At 38.2% G+C, this 17,882-nt stretch overlaps 1 protein-coding gene across 1 annotated transcript in view; it reads left to right on the top strand.

The window, feature by feature from the left end:
• Positions 1 to 2,706: 2,706 nt before the first annotated feature.
• Positions 2,707 to 17,882, top strand: part of col6a4a (collagen, type VI, alpha 4a) — a 37,308-nt gene continuing 22,132 nt past the window's right edge. The window contains exons 1-10 of the mRNA XM_065298499.2: positions 2,707 to 2,804; positions 5,229 to 5,819; positions 6,744 to 7,313; positions 8,817 to 9,434; positions 9,935 to 10,489; positions 10,712 to 11,278; positions 11,429 to 12,004; positions 12,879 to 13,463; positions 13,559 to 13,905; positions 16,395 to 16,473. Of these exons, the coding sequence (XP_065154571.1) occupies positions 2,729 to 2,804; positions 5,229 to 5,819; positions 6,744 to 7,313; positions 8,817 to 9,434; positions 9,935 to 10,489; positions 10,712 to 11,278; positions 11,429 to 12,004; positions 12,879 to 13,463; positions 13,559 to 13,905; positions 16,395 to 16,473 (4,564 nt within the window). The 5' untranslated portion in view covers positions 2,707 to 2,728. The remainder of the gene's footprint in view (positions 2,805 to 5,228; positions 5,820 to 6,743; positions 7,314 to 8,816; positions 9,435 to 9,934; positions 10,490 to 10,711; positions 11,279 to 11,428; positions 12,005 to 12,878; positions 13,464 to 13,558; positions 13,906 to 16,394; positions 16,474 to 17,882) is intronic.

The following is a 17,882-nucleotide window of genomic DNA, read 5'->3' as shown; positions in this document are numbered from 1 at the left end:
TGATGGCTATTACTTGCTGGGAATATTACTGTGTTTTAAAGTGGTCCACAAACAAACATGTTTTCATCGTACCAATGTGTGGGCGTTTTGTCCTTATTCTATACTGCCAAACTTGGTCAGATTCAACAAAATGAGATCGTAAGACAGGAAACACGCATGAAATAAACATGCAAACAAAGATTTGAAACACAAAGATTGAAATATTACAGACTTTTTGGTTCTCTTGATCTGTCAACTCTTTTACAGTTCAATTGCTTCCATGTGCACATAAGGCTGTAACTCTTTGACGTAAGGACACGGCAGGATTTTTTCTTCCTCAGTGATGATTTAAATTGCTTTCATTAAAGGTTTAAAAAGGTTTGAAAGTTTTAAATTATTATAACGTTTGACATTGTTCATTGAAGAATTCTAAAACACAAGACAGAAAATCACATTTGGACAGCATGGAAAAAATTAGCATAATGAAAGAAAGTCTGGTAGCAAAATTTTGTCTCTGTTAAAGTTGCCTCGAATGACGATGGGTTCCATATGTCCTTTGTTTATGTATTTGTTGGAATAAAAATATATTTTAAGCTGGAGAGAAGTATCATATGCAATTTTCTGTGTACAGGAAGTTAGAATTAACAGGATTGGAATTGGGAAGGCAATTGCTTGTCACAGATGTTGTGTTGTAATGTGGACTCCAGGAGGAATAGCAAAACTTAAAGTAATAGTTCACTCAGATGTGAAAATTGCCTTACAAGTTCTCATGCTTTTGGAATGTTATAACATGGCATCATTTTAAAGAGCACCAATTATCCGATTCACGATTTTAAATTTCCTTTGGGTGTGTAAGTGTGTATTAGTACATGTTAACGATATGCAAAATAAATGATGACGCAAGTTATCATTTCCCACGTAAAACTTTAAAACTCTTTTTTATTATTGGACTACAACAAACACTTGGATTATAGGCAGCAGTTTACTTCCTAGCGGTTGACGTGGACATGGCGGTCATTACCATAATTCTGCCTGCTTCTGACTCACAGCCTGCAGTAGTCTATGTTTTCATATTTAAAGAATTTACTACTGACCAACCCACGATTCATATCCAAGTTTTGAGCAGTACAGAGTAGTGCTTCTTTATAATTTCTACGATCACAAATGCAGACATGGTTTTAATGTTTTAGTAATCCTTACCTTACCTATCTGTTACGTCCTGCTCAAGCCACGCTGGCAACGTTGAGTGATCGGCTTGTCATCTGCATTTTTTGCATCAGATTTGGCTTGTATTGATAAGGTGGGAAAGAAGATTTTAACTCAGTATTGTCAGTATTGTATTGCAAGCTGATGTTCCAAACATGGTAAGGAGTGTCACAATTCTGGCTGATTTCAGAAGTATTCAGGCCAATCACAACGTACTGGTTAGCTGGCCAATCGGAGACACAACGCTTTTTTAGAACGATGAGCTTTGTACAAAATCCATGCGTTTCAGGGAGACAGGGCTTACTGGGCGTTCACACCAGACATGGGAGATGCAGCAAGCATGGGTGATTTACATGTTAAGTCAATGCAAAGACGCGATTAGGCATCCTGCAGCGCGAACGGCGCAGCACGAATTGAGTGTTGCCATGGGTCATGAGTTGAAAAATCTGAACGTCGGTGGATTTCTGTGCGGCGTTAACCAATCAGGACCTTGCTGTAGTAGTGACGTGATTACAGGAAGCCAGTGGAGTCTCAGCGGGGTCGCAGAAGCCCCTCCCATGACGCAAATTTGGCGTGAATGTCTCGAATGACTACAATTTCATGCGCGAATGAAGCGAGTAAACTCAAAATGTTCAAGCGTCCAACTATGCGCGATTAGTGTGTTTTTGCAGCCTCTACCGCAGCTGGGGTGAACGCACCATTAGAGGAGCAAGAATAATGTACGGTATGTGAAAAATTATGTTTTTTGAATCATAAACCATGTAAACACATTGTAAATACCAAATTCACACAATAACGTTGTTTTTAGCAATGTAATAAGTCCTTGTTAAAATATAGCAATTTGTTTGTGCATAACCTCAAAAAAGTCATAAATGTCCGGGATGGCATGAGGGGGCAGAATTATGAGATAATTTTCATGTTTGGGTGGACTCCTTTAACAGAACTTGATTGACAAAAAAAATTTTTCTAGGAAAAACAAATTTGAGAATACAGTTTGCTTGCCTTTTTTTGCTGTATTTCCATAAATGTAACTAGTTTTACTTTTAAGAAATGTAGACTGAACAAATTGTCATTATTGTAACAATTACCATAAGATTTTTTTTATCAGTATCTTAATCTTTCTCCTAAATACCTTTAGAAAAACTTTGTTCAACAATTTATTACTGTAATAATACACCTCTCCTGTATTGTAATCGAAATGCTGAATCTACATGCATTGCTTGTGTATGAAATTTGTCAGTTATCAGGATTGTTGATTGTAAAAGGATTGTGCTTTTCATATTAGAAACAGCATGACATTCCTTTCTTCCCAACATGAAAGAATTTAGTCTGGCAGTGAGTGCTTGTCTTAAAGGTTAATGTAGGCCATCACTGGGGTCATGTTTGATGTTTGACCTTAGATGTCACAGCTGACTTGTTTGTGAAACATGTTCTGTGGTGTTTAGTCCAATAATGAATGGATGGATAGATGGTATTATTGTCTTTTAATGCATTTTATTTGTTTTTTATTGTTCTTCTAAGGTTGTAGGAGTGTGCTAAGACAATGGAGATAAAAAAGGGATTTCTTTCTGGCTTAATCATTGCATCATGTTTCCTCATAAGCACCGCACAACAAACAGGTAAACACTTTTAGCATGCTGTAATCCATGTTTTTAACAACAGAAAATGTCTCAATTCTAGTATGTCTCAAATTGATAAAAAACAAAAACATCACTTGTTTTCCAGTGTGCCCTCAGGCTGACTATGGGCCCTATTTTAACAATCTAAGTTCATTGTCTAAAGCGCACAGGGCACGGTTTAAATGGGCGTGTCCGAATCCACTTTTGCTAATTTAAGGACGAGAAAAATGGTTTGTGCGCAGAGCGCACGGTCGAAAAGGGTGGTTCATATTCTTTTAATGAGTAATGGGTATATTTTGGGCATAACGTGCAATAAACCAATGAGAGTCTCAGCTCTCATCCCCTTTAAAAGCCAGTTGCGCTGGCATTATGTGTAATCCCTATTTAGATGACGGACTTTGTAAACTGAAAAACTAAGCGGAGGAAGAAGACCCCCAGTTTAAGATTAATGTTAAATAATTGTGTTGTTTTTCACTTGTATTGAAATTGTAATTTTTTTGGATTAAAACCTTTAAAACCCGTTTTCTTTTAGTCATAGAAGTAAAAATAGCAAGCTTTTAATTGCTGTAAATGTATGGCTATTCAATATCATCAAAAAATTATTTACAAGTATGCAAGAAAAGGTTTGTACTCTAAAAATACGTTATTTGTAACAAACAGGAGATAAAGAATTTACAAATGTGCAGAGTGCCGTTTCAGCACTCAGACAGCGCCATAAGTGTTTTTTATAAGCATTACATATAAGCATTTTATAAGCATTATACACTAAATCCGTTGGGTAGCATTTAAAAAAACATTTAAAAATAGATGCAATTGTTTAAAGCAAAGCATTTATTTACTTATCAGGCTCCAGGTGAAGCAGCTCTTTACGCCTTCTAACGTCTCATAATCAGTCCTCATTTATATCCAAGAGACTCAATTATGATCTTTTACATTTGAATGCTTTACTTTTTTATATTTTAAAGGGGTCATAGCATGAAAATGTTAGCATTGCCACTTTGTAGGTTTGAGCAAAAATGTGTCGTTTTGGGTGTGTTTTTTAAAATGCAAATGAGCGGATGAAGTGCAAACACTGATCACAATGATGGTGGTTTGTTGTAATTCAAACTCAATTGTGCTGTCAAGTCCTTCTTTTCTCTCTCTTTCTCTCTGCACTAAATGGCAGTGCAGTGGTTGGATAGTGCAGATTAAGGGGGCAGTATTATTCTAATAAGATATCCTTATGACATCATAATGAAAATTTCAATGACCTATTTTTGCTCACACCTACAAAGTGGCAATGCTAACATTTTCATGCAATGGCCCCTTTAAAGCTTTTTTGTGCTGCATCATGTGTGATGTGTGTGATAAGCAAACCTGCGTTGTCGTCCCGTTTATAGGCGCATATTACTAATGTGCTCTTTAAATAACAAAAAACATATTGCGCCATTGACTTTAGACTTTAGACCAGGTTTTAGTTGGTCAATGGCGTAGTCTATTTTAGTTTCCTCAAAATAGCAACGCGCCAACAATGCGCCTGAACACACCTCGTTTTTATTTCAGAACGCCCATGGACACAAAAATGTCCGTAAATGCATTTGCTATGTAAGCAACGTAGTGCTAAACGTGAAAATGGTCATTGCACCGGGTTGAAACTACCAAAAGACACTTTGTATGATATGAGCCCATTGTCTTCCTGGTGGATTGTTCCTCTAGCACTGGCACTGAAAACTTCCAGCAAATCCGAGATTTCCTTTTTACTTTGGTTGGGAGTTTTAATGTCGGTATCGATAAAGTCCGAATTAGATTAGTGCAGTACAGCACAACGCTTCCCACTTAATTTTGCTCAAAGGCTCTGCACCACAGTGCAGAAAGCCAAGCGACAGGTATCCGAGGTGGCAAAAGGTGAAGTAATAGATTCATTGTTGCACTCATTCATTTCTATTCATTAAATGTCAGCCTCTCTTTTGCAGCCTGCTCATGAAGAGTGCCATGTTTGATATGCGTTTCTTTTGTGTTGTAATTTTTATCACATTCTGTGACATCTTCTACAAATGTTATGACAGCAATATATTCTCAATCCGGTTGTTAAGTCTGACGTCATGTGCCGCTTCCGGGTCCAACCTCTGTTATACAGAAATAACAAAAAATCACGGCTATATACACTCGTATCATAATGAAAAACTACCAAAAACACCCGTTCCTAATTTTTATCTCCATAACAAAATCCGAGATGACCAGACATGGATTTATGGACGTGGATTTTTTATGAATTATTAATATATTGCTGTCTTTGATTTTGGGAGCCTGAGAGACTGCAGTTTACATGCGAGTTTAAATGTGGTGGCTTGGAGCTGGAAATGGTATTCCTTACGTGACTAAACAACCGGATACTTTGGCTTGATTGTCGTATATCATTGTGTGTATTTTACTCATCATTGCTAGGATGCCAGGATGAAAAATTGGCATTTGACATGGTGTTCCTCGTGGATAGTTCCAGCAGCATCAGCACTCGAGACTTCAAGGAGATAACAGCGTTCATGCGGACGTTTGTGAGCGGTTTGGAAATTGACTCTAAGAAGGTGCAGGTTGGCATCGTTCAGTTTAACACTGATCCCCACAAAGAAGTCCTGCTGGGCGACTATGCCAACAAAGCAGATTTGGTACAGAAGATCGATAAGCTTCCCTACCGAACCGGAGGCACATATATGGGAAAAGCCATGACCTCTCTTAAAGAAAACTATTTCACAAGCGCTGGTGGTAGTCGGGTGGATCAGAACGTGCCTCAGATTGTTGTGGTGGTCACAGATGGAGACTCAGCTGATGATATAAAAGAACCTGTTGAAGATTTACAAGCAAAGGGTATTATCATCTTTGCCATTGGTGTTGGTGAAACCAATGCGACGGGGTTAAAGGCCATTGCCAACACCCCACCTGAGCGTTTTGTGAAGAATATTGACAGCTACCAAGCACTGCAAACAGTGATCACTGAAATGATGGAGACGGTGTGCACCTTAATGAGAGATCAAGGCAGAGGTAAATCACATTATAAATGTTAGAGCTGTATTGCTGAAACACGTTACAAAGACTGTGAACTATGTAGTACGGAATTGTGGAGTTACACAGTTTATCACCATTTCTAAATTCAGGATTATTTTGGCAGGGCTAAACCCCTTGACATAATCATCAGCATCCAATTTGGTTGTAGCGGTATTTGAAAGTTGAGAGAGATGGCAGCCCCCACTGCTTGACAGCAGAGAATCTTGCCTATTTTTCCAAGATTTTCATAACTTATTTTATTTATCTGGCTTTTTTAATCATTCAAATTTGGCTCAGTGCACAACACAAACTGAGAGCACATTTAATAAAAGACTTTAAATGAAACATCTTAAAAATGTGTAATATAAGTCTTAGATTTGTCCAGAATGTGTCTGTGAAGTCTCAGCTCAAAATACCCAACAGATCATTTATTATAGCATGTCCAAAATGCCCCCGTTTGGGTGGGAGCAAAAACGCACTGTTTTGTGTGTGTGTGTACCTTTAAATGCAAATAAGCTATTGCTCTTAACTCCCTTACCAGAAGAGATGCTTTGGTTAAAATAGATCTCATTTTGCAAAAAAGCACAGAAAAAATAACAGACAGTGTCCAACTCACTAAGGGCAGAAACTATGGTAAAACAGGACTGTCAGTCAGCGGGCGTGGGCGGGGCTTTAGCAGTGTGACATCACATTGCTAAGAGAATCAAAACTGCATGTCTAATGAAACTGCTTTGGTTTAATGAGGATTATAAAAGAAGGGGCAAAAAATTTTTTTTCATTGTAGGGTGGTTGTGTTCACACACTGCCAACACACATTTATGTCCAAACACCTTGTAAAGGTGGATTTTGTATAATAGGTGTCTTTAATGTCGTTGTTGGTTGTTTTGTAATTGTCACACCTTCATTGTGTGTTTGTTTCAGCCATTGCCCCAAAGTTTGCAGATGTGTTTGTCCTGGTGGACAGTTCAGCCCAGAGCGAGAAACAAAAGATAAGAGATCTTCTCACCCAGTTGGCTCTCAAGCTCAAAGTGGGCGATGGATCAAATAAAATTGCACTGGCTCAGTTTGGTGAAAATGTCACCACAGAGTTTTTATTCAACGACTACAAGGACACAGAAAAAGCCATTGAGCTCATAAGGCGATTCGAACCTAAGCCCAATGGAGAGCGGAAATTGGGAAAAGCCATGGATTACTTTCGCAATCACTTTCTTAACCCAATGATTGGCAGCAGAATTTATGAAGGCTACAAGCAAAACCTACTAGTGATCAAAATAGGGGAGTCTGCCGACTCTGTGCTCAGGGCCACGCAAATCTTGAAGAGCGAAGATGTGACCGTTATTGATATAAGTTTGACAGATGTTTTACCTTCCCCCACAGCTGATTTAGCTTTCCCTTCAGTATTTCTTCACAGTGTCGAAGGGGATACCTCGGATTCTGCCTCGGACCTCACAAAAACAATTAAACAGGAGAAGGTTATCAATGTTACAGGAGGTTGGTTTTGCTTTAAGTACATTTCTGTTAAAAACAGTAGAGATTTAAAGCATAATATAGACTATTGTGTTTAAACAGTACAACCAAATGAATAAAAGTACTTACAACCTTACCTGAAACTCTTGACACTTTCCCACAAAATGTGCTATTTTTTCATAATTTTAATAATTGTAATTGTTATATGTTGCTTGCCGCAAATTTTATTTAAAGGTATAGTTCATCCTAAATTAAAGGAGCAGTATTGTAGGATTGTGGCCAAAACTGGTACTGCAATCACACAACTAGTGGCCAATACACAACATGACAACATAAACATCAGTTGAGGGCTGCAACTCCACTTTTTAAATGACAATATCCTGGCCGGACCAATTCTGAAAATTCAGGGGTGAAAACTTGTCACCTTTCAGCGAAATTCGCCGTTTTTGAGCCAAAATACGTCATTCTTGTGATTCGTATACTGTAGATCCGATGAGTTTTGGAAAATGAGGGTTGAGGGGGGTCTGCGACATGGTAGCGGTAAATTAAATTATGAAAATCATGTCCAGCTATTGTGGTAACGATGTCAAATTACTAGCCAGTTTGGCGGGTTATGTTTTACAATTTATAGTCACCTCATTTGCTGCCGAAGTTAAAGCAGTCTGCAGATTGAGCGCACACACTTAACTCGTAGTATTTTCTCATTCGAGGTTACGCACCCACGTCATGTGCTGTGCGCGTGGTCATAAAAGCTTATTTGTACACGCACCGCAGTTTTACATTTTTTAAGCCGTTGAAACACAAACAACAGTGCTATATGCGCTATATACCTGTTTCTGTTTAAGAGGAGCGTGCAAGCCGCATATCCGCTTCTCATTAAGCTCGTGAGTATTTTTGCCGCTGTATTAGCCTTAAATACACACATGTGTAAAAAATCCAGGCTTTTGCAAGTGTCCTCATAAACACGACAATTTAGGGCTTAAGAGAAAGTAAACAGCTAAAAGAAAAAACGCATGTTTCATACATACTGTTCCTTTAACATTTTGTTGTCATTTACTCGCCTTCATATTGTTCTAAACCTGTATACATTTCTTTGTTCTGCTGAAGAAAAAGGAAGAAATTTGTAATGAAGCAAGAAACAGAAGCATCACTGACTTCCTTAGTAGGAAAAAATACTACTATGGAAGTCAATGGTGCTCAAAAATGGTTTGGTTACAAACATTGGTCAAAATATCTTCCATTGTGTTAAGCAGACGAAACATAAATGAATACAGGTTTGTAACAACATGAGGGTTGTTGAACTATCCCTTTAAGAACATGGCCACCAAATGAGAAACGTACAGTGTGCCCAACAATGGGGTGGTTACAGTATAGCATCTTCCAGGAAGGGGTACGATAAAAACCTGCCACTCCTGCCACAAAATTTTTACTTTGACTTATTTTCATTACTTTAACTTACGTAACCAAACTACAGTATTACATTCTGATGTTCACAGATACTAACACATTGTATTTGTCTTTGAACAGACTGCATATCAGCCCAAGTGGCAGATATTGTGTTTATTGTGGACGAATCAGGTAGTATCGGAACAAATAACTTCAACCTGATAAGACATTTCTTGCATCACATCGTAAGTGGTCTGGATGTGAAACCTGACAGTGTGAGGGTAGGACTGGTGCTTTACAATGACAAATCCAGTGGTGCATTTTACTTGAACTCTTTTGTGAGCAAGAAGGCCCTTTTGGATTATATTAATATCATACCATACAGAGGTGGAGGAACCAACACTGGTGAAGCCCTGAGGTTTGCTAAAGAAAACGTTTTCATTCCTAGAAAGGGCAGCAGAAAAGCTCTTGGTGTCAAACAGATCGCCATCGTGATTACCGATGGAAAATCACAAGATAATGTCACCAACCCTGCAGCTGAGCTGAAGCGCTGGGGAGCCACTGTTTATGCCATCGGGGTGAAAGATGCCAATTTCAAGGAGCTGACGGAAATCGCATCTTATCCCGACAGCCAGTTTGTGTTCCATGTGGAAAGTTTTCATAATCTTACGTCACTCGAGAAGAATCTTAGAAAAGGCGTTTGTAAGACCGTCGTCGATATAAGGTTTGACAAGGACAGGAAACGCATCCTTAAACAAGGTAACGTCTTTAAACGTTTTTACCCGTCAGTAAAAGTGATGTTGGGAATCATAGGTGGGACAGTATAATGAATGTCTGCTTGTTCTTATGGCACTTAGAGTTAATATATTAGAGTCAATGCTACATCAGAAAATGCAAATCCATCAGGGGATAGGTATGAGGTGCAAGGTTTGGGGAAAGTTATGCTCATAGGTAACCGTTGACCAATGCTAGTCCTAGACAGATAGGTTAAATACTTTTTAGAAATTCAATTCATTACATTGTCTTCTGATTTTAAATTTCACTCTCTCAAAATGAATATTATGAATTAATTTCCATCATAGCTATATGTAGTGTCTTGGTGCCCTTTCAAATACAGAAAATACTTTGCTACTTTCCTCTAGTTCCTAATATAATTAATCGGATAAAAATGCATGGGCTTTTTTTCATGCATGTTACACAAAGTAATTGATTGATACTGTTTTCTTTATAATTTTTTCAACTTCCTTTTGCAAATTTAGCTTGTGTGAATACAGAAGAAGCTGACATCTATTTTCTGCTTGACAATTCCGAGGGCACTCGTGCCGACTTTGAAGACGTTAAGAAGTCCATTCTGTACCTTCTGCAATTGTTCAACATTGGACCAAATCACGTCCGTGTGGGTGTTGTGAAAGCTGACAGCACACCAACACTAGAGTTCAGTCTGGAGGACCACAAAGACAAAGAGTCCTTAATAAGGGATGTGAATACAATGGTTCAGCCCAGAGGAGGCACAGGGACAGGCAAAGCACTAACATATATGGCTGAACTTTTTAAGAAGGCGAAAAAGTCTCGCCAAGTTGACGTGCAAAAAATTCTCATTGTCATTACTGATAAGAAATCTCAAGATACTGTGAGTGATCCAGTAGCTGAACTGATGAGTCTAGGTGTTTCAGTCTATGCTGTCGGAGTAAAGGATGCTAATCTGGCTCAGCTCATGGAAATGGCAGATGACTCAAGGAGGTTTTTTGTCCCTAACTATGACGCCCTGAATACTATCAAGACTGAAGTTCTTACAGAAATTTGCTCACAGGAGGGTAAGATGAAAACTAGAACTGTTAACAGGAATGATTTGTCCATGAATATAAATTCTGTCGGAACACCCAAAGTTTTCATTCAAGGGTGTACTGTTTTTTTAAGCTCTCCTGTTTTTGTTTTATTGCATTACAATGTAGTTACTGCAAATATCAGTGAATCAAAAGTTGTCAGATATAACTGATCTGTTTTACTTGGAGCTCATGTATTTTTTACTTGTTTAGCCTGCAGGAACAAGGTGGCAGATGTCATGTTTTTAATTGATGGCTCTTCGAGCATTCATGAGAACGACTTCAAATTAATGAAGACATTTATGAACAAATTGGTCAATGGGTCTGTTATTGGACAAGATGATGTGCATTTTGGTGTGGTCCAGTTCAGCGATAACCCAAGCAAGGAATTTCAACTGGACGATATCTTTGACGGTGCTAAACTGCACAAAAAGATCGATGACATCAGACAAATAGAAGGGAGAACTTACACGGGCAAAGCGCTCTTGTTCGTTTCAGAGTTTTTTGATGTGAATTTGGGTGGCCGGTCAAACATTCCACAGTTTCTTATAGTTATCACAGACGGGGAGGCCCATGATGCAAAGGATATCGCTACCAATGCCAAAGCCATCAGAGGCAAGGGTGTGACCGTATACTCCATCGGCGTGGGCAACAGGATTAACACTACGCAGCTACTGGAGATCAGTGGATCCCAAGATAAAGTGTATGTGAAAAAAGATTTTGAGGCACTTCAGTCCATAGACAAAGACCTACAATTCAAGATCTGCACCACAGACACAGGTGTTCATAAACGTTCAAAATATGCTGTTTCATCATTTGTTTTTCTGTATGTGTGAAGAGTACATTATTGTATTTATTTAGCTTTTTAATTACACAAAGAAATAATTATAAGAATTTGGATTGTCAATAACAGTTTTTTTATTTCACCAGATGTTTGTGAGAAAAAACCGTTAGCTGATGTAATCTTCCTGGTGCAGTATACCAGCCAGATTCGTATCCAAGACTTTGAAAGCATCAAAAACTTTTTAACTTCTGTGGTGAACAGTACACAGATTGGAGATAACCTAATTCGCATTGGCATTATTGTCTTCTCAGACACTCCATATATATCCACTTTAAACCGGTACAACAATAAACGTCAGGTACTTGAAGACATAAAACAGTTGAAGTCACCACCTGGAAATGCAAACACAGCAAAGGCCCTCGAGTATGCACTCCCTTACTTCGATGAAGCAAGTGGTGGGCGCCAGAAACGGGGCATCCCTCAAATGCTGTTCTTGATCACGGACTGTGCGGCTAAAGACAAAGATAATTTAGATGCACAAGCTAAACAATTCACAAACAAGCAGATTCACATGTATGGAATTGGAATAGCCAAAGCACAAAGGAGTGAGCTGGAGATTATAACCAATAACAAAAACAAAGTCTTCCAGGTTGATAAATATAATGCCCTTCAAAGCCTGCAAAGTAACATATCCAAGGTGCTGTGCGACATAACTAAACCAGGTAAAATCAAATTAATACATCCATGTTTTTGTCTATGCATGTTCCTGTAGTTTAATTGATAAAGCATTGCATTAGCAGCACAAAGGTCACAGGTTTGATCTTCAGGAAGTACACTTTTTGATTGAATATGAACATGCATAATAAAATGTGAAATTAAACAATGTACATGAATGCTATCAGTATATATGGTTAGATTGATAAAGTAACCCATGCAAGCAAATTTATTAGAATATTAGAAGTCCTACAAGCTTTTATTACAATATAGTTTAAATTCGTTGATGAAATAAAAAAAATTGGCTTACCACCATAAATCTTTATTTTATGTAGATTAAACTTATAAAACTGAATAATATATGATTTATCCTTTTATCTCCCATAATCATTAACATATCATTATATGAGACCCACACAGTTTAAAGGTATTGCTCACCCAAAAATAAATAAATTGTTTTTCATATTGTTACCAACTTGTATACCTTTTTTCTATAATCTTTGCTGAACATATTGGAAGAAATTTGTAATCTAGCAAATAAACAGAAGGCACCACTGAATTGCAAAGTAGCAAAGAAAAATACTGTGGAAGTTTATGCTACTAAAAACGTTCTGGTTATAAGCATGGCTCAAAATATCTTCCTTTGTGTTCAGCAAAACAAAGTTATACAGGTTTTAAACAACTTGATGAGTAAATAAAGACAATTGTATATTTTTGGGTGAACTATCCTGTGAAAGTCAATGAAAAGTCAATGAAAAAATAAATAAAAATAATTTTACAGAATTCACATGAGTAGTCAATATTTAGTTCCAATACATGTTCCACTGGATAAATTCTTGAAATAAATGTATTTGTACTTAGCATGACTGGTTTGTGTTTCAGAATGTGTTAATGAAGTTGCCGACCTGGTGTTTCTAATCGATGGATCTGAAAGTATCAAAAAGGATCAATGGAAAATTATGATTTCTTTCTTGATCAACATCGTGGACAAGCTCAGGGTCTCAAATACCCTTTTTAAAATTGGCGTAGCCCAGTTCAGCAAAGAGTATCGAAAAGAGTTCTACTTGAATGAGCACAACAATACAGAAGGGGTGAAATCAGCCATCCAAAAGATCGAGCAGATACGCGGAGGGACACTAATTGGAAATGCGCTCCATAATGTAAGAGAATTCTTTGAAGAAAGGAAAGGCAGTCGCATAGTCAAAGGCGTACCACAAAACCTTGTGCTCATTACTGATGGTGATTCAGATGATAATGTTGAACCACCTGCTGATGCTCTGCGGGCCATGGGGATTAATCTTTTTGCGATTGGAATAGGGGACGTCTCATTGCCAGAGCTCAGTTATATTGCCGGCTCAGAAGACGATTCAAGATTATTCATGGTGAACGATTTTAACGAACTTAATTTGAGGAACAAATTAGAAACATTTGTTGATGCCATTTGCAAGCCTCAAGATGAACCAGCAAGTGAGTGGCATTTTATCTATGTGTAATCGTAAATTGTAATTAAATTTGTTGTAGTGTGTCAACATTGATTCAACTTGAATTTCTTCTATTGACAGAGTGCACTGTTGACATCGCCTTTGGTTTCGATAACTCCCGGACCAGTTCAAGTTTTCCATCAATTTTTAGTAACCAGCTGAAGCTGCAGTCTTTTCTGCCTCAGATTGTCAAAGACATGTCAGTCGTGAACAACCTATGCTGTAGCAACAAATCAGTCACGAACAACATACAACTTCGATTGGTCAGTGCTGATGGACAGGAGCTTAATGATTATTCATTTGAAGGGTACAAGGCGGATGTGATGGAAAAAGTGATGGCACTACGGAGTACAAAAGCACTGAAGTTCAACACCATGCTACTGGGTCACTTTCAGGAAAAGTTTTTAAAATCTAATGCTGAAATCAAGGTGAGCAAAACAGCAACCAAAAGCAAACTTACCTGTCTGTTTGAAAAAAGTTGGTCAAGCTACAGTACAGTATGTCTGATGTTGCAATGTTATTGGAATCTGCAATCTGTAACTTTTAGTTAAAAAAAAAGAAAGTGCATGAATAATCATTGTTTAATGTAGTCAATAATTTTATCACTTAAAACTCCTCTAAATAGTTTGAATGTAACTGTACATCCTTTCCTTATTTTGTAAACGCGGACCCATGAATATGCAAATTAATCCCCACCCTTATTGAATCACACCAGTTCGTACGTAGATGATACATTCCTCAGTTTCAGACACACGGCTAAGTCCAGTTTTTCTTAAAGCATTTTAAAACCACCACTTGATTTCCACTTTTGAGTTTCCTTACCTGTTTCAAATAGAGTTGGCGACAGAAAGGCAAAAGTTACAAATAGCCAGCAGCTTTAATTAACTAGCATCGCAAAAAATCTTGCTGATTAAAGGTACAATTTGTAAGATATTTGCATTAAAATATCCAAACTATCTCTAATGTTTTCAACTACTTGTAAATTATGAGAAAATGGCCATTCTAAACAGTGACACGGGGTAGTGCAGTCACCTGTCAATGACGTTAATATCCACGTAACCCTTTGTTACCGCCTTAACTGACGTAGAAACCTAATGACAACAGTGTCATGGACAATTGCGTAAGTATGCGTTAGTGTATAGCGTCTGTTTGGGCTACTCGCTTGTTTATGGTAAGTTTGTTCATCTGAACACTTAATTCTGTGCTGTGTTAACACACCATTGACTTGGACTAACAATTTTGCTTTGAAAATTACATGAAACCTTACATAATGAAATAAAAATGATCATCAAACGCACCATTCATAAAACTTCCGTTAAAGGTAGGGTAACACATTTTGAAAAATGCTAACGGTAGCCGCCTAGCAATGAAATCCCGATCCCACCCTCAAGTCAAATCGCTCTCCAAAGTCACGCCTCTTTCCAAACACATGAACACGCACAGATCAGACGGTCACGTCTCATGTCTCATTCACCAGTGAGAAAACTTTGCAGTACAAAGTGAATAACACTTCCAAAATAACCAACATAAACAACTGGTTTACATCAGAATTAGTTTAAGCACACGTTGGGTTGTGTAGACGTAGTAACTATATCCTTATGCTAATCCGTAAACGAACACAAATTTCATAAGCAACACAACGTTTCATCAAAGTATAATATCTGAATCCATCTCAATACAAACATATCGCGTACCTACCTTACCAAAATAAACAGTGCAACGACCCTTTCAGACCATTTGCCTCCTGTAGCTGTTTCATCTCGTGGTAAAGCACTAAAGTTACTGATGTTAATTTGGATTTTTTCTCTTGCTGATCCAGGCAGTTTTTGCTGTTGTTGTTATAAAAGATGCATTTAGTTTTGTTGCTCCTGTGTAGGTTGTCAATTCAGCAGAAAAGTTTGGTGTTCTCGCTGTTTACAGACAGAGCGCACGTGAACGCGCCGATGACGTATGGTATCTGCGTGGACTCGCTGCGCGGTGGGAATTCAAATTACGCTTACGTATGAGGGACATAAAAGGAAACGTCCGTTCGGACCGAAATCTATGATTTGTTGAACATTTTTTGGTCCTACGCCTTTCACAGATGACATACATTTTTACAAATACATTTAAACAACTTAACACAGTGATTGCTATCAGGATGTGAGGAGACTTTTAAACAGCATAACTAAAAATGTTTCAGGATCAAATCTGTTACCCTACCTTTAACATAATTTAACTGCTGATGGCCATCAATCAGATGGGAGCGAGAAATCAAGACAACACATCTCATCATTCCATACTTCTTCCGAGAGTCATTAATCTATGTCATTGTTATTGTTTTGATCGTGCACCCTCTAGCGGTGGTTTCTACAAATTGTACCTTTTGCGTTCACATCAGACGTGGTAGAGGCGGCAAAAAAGTGCTATTCGCGAGTAGTTGGACGTTTGAACATTTTGAGTTTACTCGCTTCATTTGCTCATGAAATTCTAGTCATTCGAGACATTCACGCGGAAATTCAAGTCCTGGGAGGGGCATCTGCGACTCTGCTCGCTTCCTGTGATCACTTCACTACTAGAACAAGCTCCTGATTGGTTAACGCGGCATGAATATCTGCCAAAGTTCCGATTTTTCTACTCGAGTGTTTCCCGCGGCAACACTCAATCCGAGCCTTCCACGAATTGCGCATGGTTCGCGTCGCGCATTTCGCTTCATTCGCGCGTACCGTTCCGCAGGATGCCTATTCGCGTCTTTGCATTGACTTAACATGTAAATAACTCGTGCTTGCCACGTCTTCTGCGTCTGGTGTGAATGCACAGTAAAACAATGCTTTGGTGGCACCAAACCAGTACTAATCACCATTGACCAGCATGTAAATATATTTTGGTCTAATCTAAATTCTTTAAACTGTCTACTAAGTACTTTTGTTCTTCTTAGGTGCTGGTCATCTTTACAGACGGGTTGGATGAGCCTGTTGAGAATCTTCTTACTGCCACTAAGAACCTCAGAAAGAGCGGTATGGTGACAAATTGGATTGGGGGGGGGGTCTAATGGTATATTATGCATCCTGACTTATTAACACAGTTAAAAAGTTGGATTCCTCATGCTAAACATGGGCAAAGTTTCAAAGAACCATTTAAACATATGACTATTTCTGTGTCAAATGCACTTTTGTCAGTTTCGTCAGTCTACTGATTCTGTTACATAAAAAATGCTGGAAGTACAGTGTAGACCCCGAAGCCGTTTGTTTTGAGAATAATGGCTGGCTGATTAAGTTATTGGCTGGCTAGCCGGCTCAGCCGAAACCTAAATGGCTGCTGCAGCCGCCAAACTTTTCATAGCTGCAAATGGCTGAAGCTGCCACATGTCTACAGATGTCTACGTTATACTGATTAACAGTGTTGGGAAAATTACTTACAAAGTGTAATACATTACATATTACAAATTATTGTAATTTCAAAGTAATTAGTCACATTACAATATTACTGTCTCTGAACTGTAATGAGTAACATTACTTTTGAGTTACTTTCATCAAAATAACAGAAGTATGACTAGGCATTAAAAAATTTTAAAATGTAGTTTATCGATGCTTATAAATCTAGAAGTTATGTGTTTGCCCTCGAGCTTTGAATAGGCACAGTGAAGACTTATGGCAAAATACAATAACTGTCAGAATTATAAACGTAGACAAATGATCTGGTAAAAGTATGGTAAATTATGGTACACATAACCAAACACAATAGAGCTAGAGCCCACTATAATGCTACCTATAGACTAATAACATGGCAAAACATGCAACCTCTTTTAATTTCTATTCTTTAATTCACTTTTAATTCAGAGCCACAGCACAAACCTGGCATGCACTGGGTTGAATGAATGAATGAATATAGGTTCCCCTACAAAGGCTGGTAAAAACTTTTAACATTGATGTTTAAAGTCTACACTAATTTTACGTTGTAGTTTTGGTTGCTGTTTGTAATAAAACTGTAGATAGCATAGCAATAGCCTAGCAATCTATGTATCTGGACTGTAACCATAGCAACGTTAGCTTACCTTGTCATTGCTGGTGTGATATGGATTTTACTGGCAAGCTTTTTAAAAGTCTCTTTACTTCAGGGGTTCAAGCAGCACAGGAGACCGATAGAAACTTTCTGTTGGTTTTACTTAGTGCTCTCATTCGCAGAATTATGCGTGTGCTGCGCTACCGGACCTGATTGCGACCACTTTAGTCAATGTTATGCCGCGCGCGGACTTCCCAGAAGCGGCTCTTATAAGAAACGCGTCTATATTTGACTTCACCGATTCCAAATCGCAGTTCCAATACAAAATTAAAGTAAAAATGAACATACTGCATACAGCACCCGGAAACAGACATACAAACGTTATTTTACCCGCAGCTTTTTCCTGTGTGGATGCTGGTCGCGC

The sequence above is a fragment of the Paramisgurnus dabryanus genome, chromosome 13 (assembly GCF_030506205.2).
Source record: "Paramisgurnus dabryanus chromosome 13, PD_genome_1.1, whole genome shotgun sequence".
Taxonomy (NCBI): Eukaryota; Metazoa; Chordata; class Actinopteri; order Cypriniformes; family Cobitidae; genus Paramisgurnus; species Paramisgurnus dabryanus.
Note: the sequence above shows the minus strand (reverse complement) of the source record. Positions and strands in the feature narration are given on the sequence as shown.